Source organism: Aplysia californica, unplaced genomic scaffold, assembly GCF_000002075.1.
Source record: "Aplysia californica isolate F4 #8 unplaced genomic scaffold, AplCal3.0 scaffold01453, whole genome shotgun sequence".
Taxonomy (NCBI): Eukaryota; Metazoa; Mollusca; class Gastropoda; order Aplysiida; family Aplysiidae; genus Aplysia; species Aplysia californica.
Window position 1 is genome coordinate 37501 of NW_004798723.1, and position 7821 is coordinate 45321.

General features: G+C 40.2%; 1 protein-coding gene across 1 annotated transcript in view; it reads left to right on the forward strand.

Moving 5' to 3' along the window:
* LOC101852983 overlaps positions 1-7298 on the forward strand; it is an 11284-nt gene extending 3986 nt beyond the window's left edge. Inside the window, exons 2-5 of the mRNA XM_013090745.2 lie at positions 498-621; positions 3742-3841; positions 5582-5714; positions 6937-7298. Coding sequence (XP_012946199.1) covers positions 498-621; positions 3742-3841; positions 5582-5714; positions 6937-7288 — 709 coding nt within the window. The 3' untranslated portion in view covers positions 7289-7298. The remainder of the gene's footprint in view (positions 1-497; positions 622-3741; positions 3842-5581; positions 5715-6936) is intronic.
* Positions 7299-7821: the final 523 nt, after the last annotated feature.

Consider the following 7821-nt stretch of genomic DNA (forward strand, 5'->3'; position numbering starts at 1 on the left):
TAGTCGATCAAATTAGCTTACTTTTGTGCTATAACGTAATCTTTTCTTTGCCTTTATCCATTTGATCATCCACATCGATAGAAAGTATTCCGAAATTAGGAAAAACAGGTCTTGTTTCACACCGGGTGAGAATAGCCTACGGTGGCAAGTCTCACCCGGAGTGAGAGGTCGATTGTATTTCTATTCACACCCCGGGTGAGAATAGCCACTTCCTTTTTGTTTTGCTTCTTAAGGCTTGACATGCATTGACCCAATTGAATTCTTCATGAACAAATTTAACACGCAAAATTAAAGGATTTGCATTGTTTTAGAGCTCTGGTGGGCGGGAGCTTATGCCTTTTCTTTTTTTCCTTTTTTCTAAAGGATTTCTTCCATTTTGAGCTATTGTGGGCTGGAGCTTAGATGTCCAATTTTCTTTTGAGGATTTGCTTCATTTTAGAGATCATGTAGTGGCAGCTGTGTGTGACTTTTTTAACCAGAATCTTTTTTCCCCCCAGATCTTTCAAGGTTGACTGTCCGGTGCAGTTGAATGTTCGTTTGAATCGACCAAAGGGACAGGATCCAGTCCTCAAGGTCACCAAGCTGGTCATAGACCACAAAGATCATGCTGTGTCGAAAGAGGTAATCATTTCATTTCTACCACTTATGTCTTAATAAAAGTTGACAACGTCAAACTCAAAATGTCCGTATTGGCTTTTAGAGAGGAAGCTGATAGGAACTGTATTATACTGTATAGGACCCAAGAGGCTGCTGCAGAAGTAAAGAGAAAGTGCTTTATTATTAACCCTCAGAGTGTCACGACGGCCGACCATTGGCTGTTTGTGTTTACATTTACTGTTCAAAACCTGAAGACTTCAGATTTTTAGTTTCTAAAACTTGGTGTAATTCGAGCTCTCAAAACAGTTTAAACCAGTAGCGTAGCTGGTCTCTCTGGTTTGTGCACTTCAAGGGGTTCTATAACTAGATCGAACTTTTAAAATATTTTTATTTTGTAATAAGTGTTTTACGGTGCTCGCAACTGCATAAGGTCATAATATGGGTGTGCGGGACACATTAAACTTTTTTGGTTGGTAGAAAATTTTTAATTTAGCACGGGTGGCCGCCCAAGCCTACTTTTATCGGTTTTCGATAATATTTGTCTAGAATTAAGAGTTGTTTTCACTTGGAGGTGGGGAAGGATGGTGGTGGTTGGGCCAATCAAAAATCAAATAAAGTTGACAAACCAAAAGAAATGATTCATTATTGAGCAGGATGACTGCCAGGCCCCAGGATTTTAAGGACAACTGTAAATTTCCCCGGGAAAATACATAAAAGTTCTGGAATATTTGAAAGCCAAATTTGATAAGTCTTTAAGTTCATTTTCGCCGGTCGATTCATTCATTCGGCTTTTCCCTGGTTTGAGAGTATGCTTTGTTCGGACAGGTAGCTATGACGGCAAGCGGAAGTGTATATTGTGGTTGGTACCGAGGCTCGATGGGGAAAATCAAGATCTTCTTTCGTTACCAACCAGAAATTTTTCGGTAATAGTCTGATAATGTAACATCTATAACATGGAGGTTGTGCATTACGTACGTGGCTTTTTTGGGGGATCATTCTTGGCGCAAAGCGGCCTTACTTTTTCCCTCAAATTGGGGTCTAGAAAAAAAATTTATAGGATTTGTTGGGGACTCTGTATATTCCCCAACAAATCCTATATATATATATATATATATATATATATATATATATATATATATATATATATATATATGGAGCATGCCCCTGGAAAATAGATGGGACACATCGTTCCCCCTCCCCCCCCCCCCTGAAAAATGAGAAGCGTGGTTTGGATTTGTGAGGACACCCTGTGTGAGCCATCCCACAGTCCCCATTCCAGTCTTTCCAGACTTTCGTCGTTTAAAAAAAAATATTTACTAGTGTTAAAGAAGGATGGGGGCAGACCTGCCACTGTATGAAATTTAAAAAATCAGGATCTTGGGGGGGGGGGGGGGGATCAGAAGCAGTTTGTCATCCCGCCGTGTCTTGCCCTGCATGATGGAAGTTATCACTAACACTCTTTAAAAGAGTAAATGATTGATTGGATGAATTGTGAGTTTAATTTTTCAATTGTTTTGTAACCAAAGAACATTCATTGTTGAATTCACCCCTCTCGGACCACTCCATAAGCAGTCGCAAGCTTTGATTAAGTAAGCTTAAAGTGAGGCTGGAAGAGTCTACCAATACAGTTGAAGGGAACATGTGCATAGCAGTCAAAACTGTTTTATTGCTACATATACCCTGTTCACCCCTTTCGGGCCACAGTTACAAGCAGTCACAAGCACTGATTATGTAAGCTGACTATTACACTGGTCGAGTCTACCTCACAAATGTGAGGGGAACTAACTCCTAATAATCACTTGACGGCTGCGAGTTATGGTTTTTTTTTTCCTTGACTTTTTACCGTCCTATAATCAGATCATGACCTCGGTTATGACACCGGCTCCTGGCCACGAAAGGCTAGACATAAACAACCTAATGTGAATTTGAAAAAAATGATAATTGTCATGTTCTACCTTCTTTGTTGAAGTTTAAGTTATTGTGTTTCTGGTACAGTCAACCGCTTGAGTGTTAACCATTCGTAAAGTCAACAATTTGTGGCTAAATCCTAAAATGAATTCATTCAAGAAGAGATATTTCGCCTGAGCAAGTGGTGTACACACCTCCAATTACATATTATGTACTTTGTTCTTTCATTATCTCTTGTTTTGGTGACAACTTCAGAATTATACTCCCTGAAATTGAGATTACATCTTGTTTATTACCAGGCACTTTGTAATGTTGTAGCTGTCATCTTCAATTTTCCATGGCCATTAGTACGATGGATAACGTCAATCTTGCTCAAAGTCAACAATTTTTTTCTGTCCGGGGTGTTGACTTTATCAGAATTCCACTGTAAAAAAAAAAATTAAAGCACTTTTGTCATAGACATGAATCTCCATTTTTTCCTTTTTATTAGTAAGAAAGAGTGTGTATGCAATATTTTCCTTGAATGATTTACTCTAATTGTGAGGCAGCGTGGTGAAATCAGGCGCTCGTCAAAATAATGAAAGTGAAAAAAAATGGGACGGGCAAATGTAAGAAAAGTGTAAGAAAGGGGGGGGGGGGGGGGGGGTGTCAAAAAGTCCCCAAAAAGGTGTAAGATTATATTTGAACAGCCCCTTATTTCACTACGATGACACCGGGGTTCACATCCTAAAACCTAGTATTTCGCTTTAGATGCAGACCCCGGAGTCCACCTATCCTCTACAGGACTATACTATCATCAATTTGCAATTTTCATTGATTAGCATATTAAAAAAAAAAATTGATTGAATCAGAGACTCGCTGTCTAAAAAGTCCACTGCTAATGCTAATCTTATCAAAGAAAATGGCACAATTTGATTTTATGACATGTTAAAAAAAAGTTCTAAAAATATCCAGAAAATAACATAAAATGGTTATATATATATATTGATTACAATATTCATTATGATTATGATTTATAAGTTGTACACTGAAACAAAACTGTACTAAATGAGAAAGGTGCACCATTATGAAAGTGGAACGAACTCAGTTGCCGGAAAAGAGTAGTTTGAGCATGTGTGGCCTAAATAAGCTAAACCCCCCTCCCTTACCTTATTTAGGCCATATGTGGCCTAAATAAGCAGTCCCTTCTCTTTATCGCAACCTGTGGCAATCCCAAAATAACTGTTCTCCCACCAGGACCTGGTCGTTGTAAATCCCGATGATGCCACGAGAACGATCAACACCAACCTGGACACCACCCTGAGCCCCCAGGACTTACCGAGAATGAAGCAGGAACGTATGGAAACATCTTTTATCTTAATTCCCATGTATGTTGTTCCGCACTAATTACCAATCGGTGCAAGCTTAAGATTGCGCTGCGCGTTTTAACAATCATGAAATTGTATCATTCTTGTGAGCTCTTCAGTTTCATATGCTAATTTAGATTTAAATTTTCGTATTTTTACACTTTTGAAAATATATGTGAATGTTCCTTGATGTGAATAAAAGAATAAAGGAGGAAGTGAATTTAAAAAAAAATTATTTAAAAATATAAAATATTAGCGCATTCTTCAGATTGCCGTGCAATTCTACGATCATTAAAATGCGCAGCGCAATCTTAAGATTGCTCTGATGTGTAATTAGCACTGAACATGTGTAAACAGCTTTAATCTTAATTCTTGAAATGATATACCGTATACCATGGACAGCTTGAATTCCTCAGGACCGGCCTCGGTAGTTCGAGGGATCCGTAGTTCGAGGGATATCGTACAAAGATAAAGAAGGGGAAAAAAAACCCAGGACTGCAGGCACAGTTGGAAGTGGAAGGATGCGTGGTTTTGAGTCTTCTGTGTTGGACCTATCTGTCTTATATTATTGGTTGCTTCCACAGCCTCGTAACTTAATCAATCTATTCCGTGTCAAGAAACATTCCACAGCCTCGTAGCTTAATCAATCTATTCCGTGTCAAGAAACATTCCACAGCCTCGTAGCTTAATCAATCTATTCCGTGTCAAGAAACATTCCACAGCCTCGTAGCTTAATCAATCTATTCCGTGTCAAGAAACATTCCACAGCCTCGTAGCTTAATCAATCTATTCCGTGTCAAAAAACATTCCACAGCCTCGTAGCTTAATCAATCTATTCCGTGTCAAGAAACATTCCACAGCCTCGTAGCTTAATCAATCTATTCCGTGTCAAGAAACATTCCACAGCCTCGTAGCTTAATCAATCTATTCCGTGTCAAGAAACATTCCACAGCCTCATAGCTTAATCAATCTATTCCGTGTCAAGAAACATTCCACAGCCTCGTAGCTTAATCAATCTATTCTGTGTCAAGAAATATTCCACAGCCACGTAGCTTAATCAATCTATTCCGTGTCAAGAAACATTCCACAGCCTCGTAGCTTAATCAATCTATTCTGTGTCAAGAAACATTCCACAGCCTCGTAGCTTAATCAATCTATTCCGTTTCAAGAAACATCCCACAGTCTCGTAGCTTAATTAATCTATTCCGTGTCAAGAAACATTCCACAGCCTCATAGCTTAATTTATCTATTCCGTGTCAAAAAACAGCTGAATATATCATCAACCTCCCGCGGTATTGGAGCAGAAGAATCATAGCTTTGTTAAAAACTCATAGCCTTCCATTACATAGCAATCTCTATCGGTGGAAATTAATCAATTCACCCTTATGTGAGATGTGTAACTCTCATGAAATTGAAAATGAATTTCACTTTATTTTCTATTGTTCACACTTTGACCATCAAAGGAAATTGTTAATCCCTCCCAGCCTGACTCGGCCCAGTGACAGAAATTTGCAATGTTTGACTCATGATAAGAGATATGTGCACAAGCTGTACTTATTCATTTGGGAAACTTTATTTATCAAACGAGTGTTTTATGTGATGAGATGTGGGCCAGTGGCCTTAAACACTGAATCAACTTACTTACATCTATTCCTGACTATGGAACATTTCTCTCAGTAGTTATTGTCGAATTTACCTTCATGGTTTTTTCCTCATGTGGCTGTTCGCAGGTATTTCCTATCAGCCTCCAGGGAACACCTTCGCCTGTCTGGAATCTGTCCATCTTTCTCCCGCGGAGGACAACGCCTCTCCCCCCAACAGATGCCAGGAAGTTGATCCCACGGAGGAGAATGTGTCCACAAGGTGAAGGTCGCAGAGAGAATTTGTTATGTGTGTTTGGTACAATTGGGCTTGAAACAATATCACACCATCTCTTTACCTGCCCTGCACTTAGCGACCTGCGTAGCACCTACCTATCACACCTATCACACCATCTCTTTACCTGCCCTGCACCTAGCGACCTGCGTAGCACCTACCTACCTGCCTCCCCAGACCAGGGAAATACTCTATACAGCAACAAAACACAGCTGATAAAAACCTGTAAATTCTTTGCCATATGGACAGGCCGAAGGGCTAGAACCCAGGTGGCTGCTGGATCGGAAAAGTAAAGTAAAGTAAAGTAAAAGTGAAGTAGGTAGAGTGGAGCTATGGAAGTGGTGCTGTCAGGGGATGAGATTCAGAAACTATTTGGTCGCTTTTAAGGACAAGCGGGCTAACCTACATTTCGGGGGTTTCCAGAAATCTTGACCTACCCGGTACAGAAATCTTGACCTACCCGGTACATCAAAAGTGGGCTTTGCCCGACCTATAGGAGAAGTTTGGCTTCAATGGTGTGTAGATTTGTTTGGTTACAGAGAAATTCTTCTTGTCTTTTCAAGAAACCGAACAAGAGGCAAAAAATATTTAACTTCCATTTTCTCAGAACAGCATTTTTCAGGATAGCCCCCTTGTGCTTAAGAGTGACCATTTATTGTAGACCCAGTTCCCAGTTCACACACATTCTGTGGGAGTTGGGTTCTGATGGAAAGATATGCCTTTTTCTGTGGTACAGACATACCAATATTGTGCACTCCTTTTTAACCAATTCTTTAGGGGGGGGTCAAAAAGCCCTGGGGGAAGAGAGGTGGTAGGGTTGGTGTGTGTGGGACAGAAAGCCATGGGGAGGGGGAGGGGGAAATGTAATATTGATTTTAAAAATAAATAGTATTTATGCTGTGCATTTCCATGTTGAAAAATGTTCAATGCGCCTTACAAGGAAACATTACATTTTAAACGCATTTAACAAGACAAGACCAGTGTATGTTGTTAGCGATCCAGACAAGACAAGTGTATGTTGTTAGCAATCCAGACAAGACGAGTGTATGTTGTTAGCGATCCAGACAAGACAAGTGTATGTTGTTAGCGATCCAGTCAAGACAAGTGTATACATGGCACAAAATATCCACAATTGTTACGCACTGAACCTGGCAACGATTCTCCAAAGAAACTTTTCAAACGTCGTTTTCCTGATGATTCCACTTCCCAGGTTACCCGGCTGCCCCATGAAAAGGCTTTTGGGGCAAGACCAGCGGAAAAATGGGTCGTCGCATCCAGAACCTGGCGTGGGAAGCAGTCCACATTGCCACGTTGGCTCTCTGTCGGACAAATACCCTCTGTCCAAACGGAGGAAGAGAGAGAACGACTGGCAGGAGAGAGACGGGGATGAGGCCTTATTGGCATCTTACGTCCCTCGTTTAAAGAAACTTTCCAGGGAGATCAAAGGATTTGTGCAGTTACAAATGGCCCAGATATTTTTCAACGCAGAAAACCGCCACCTACCCCCTCTAGCTATTGTTGCTCTTCCACTGATCAAAGATCGGACCGATAAAGGCAAGTGATTCAAAGTGTCGGTAAATTGAAAAAAACCCAATTGTTTGACTACAGGGGGAAAACGATGATAGTCACAAACTGAAAGTCGTGAGGGTACCAATTTTGAATGCTTGATGACTCATAACTGTATTTCTGTTCAACTGTCGGCTGATTATTGTTGTTAGATTTCCCATTCAACAACACTTAACAATAAACCACCAGTCAAACAAATATGAAGTTACGAGTCCACAAGCTTTTAAAATTTGACACCCTCACAATTTCCAGTTTGTGACTTCCGTCGTTTTTCCCGTGTGCTGTTCACTTGTTTGACTACAGACTTTATTTGATAAAATGCTAGTAACTGTGGATGAGTTGCAATAAATTTGTTCTGATTGTAGACTTTGATTGATAAAGACTTTAAATTTTGGAGCGAGTGATTGTGTATGGTTGACAGGTGCTCTGGTGTGGTTTTCTCCTTCTTTCCTGCCAACTGTCTGTCGTTCTTACCTCTCTTCCTTGTCTTTGGATGTTACGGTACTTTCTAGTAGTACTTCCAATCTTT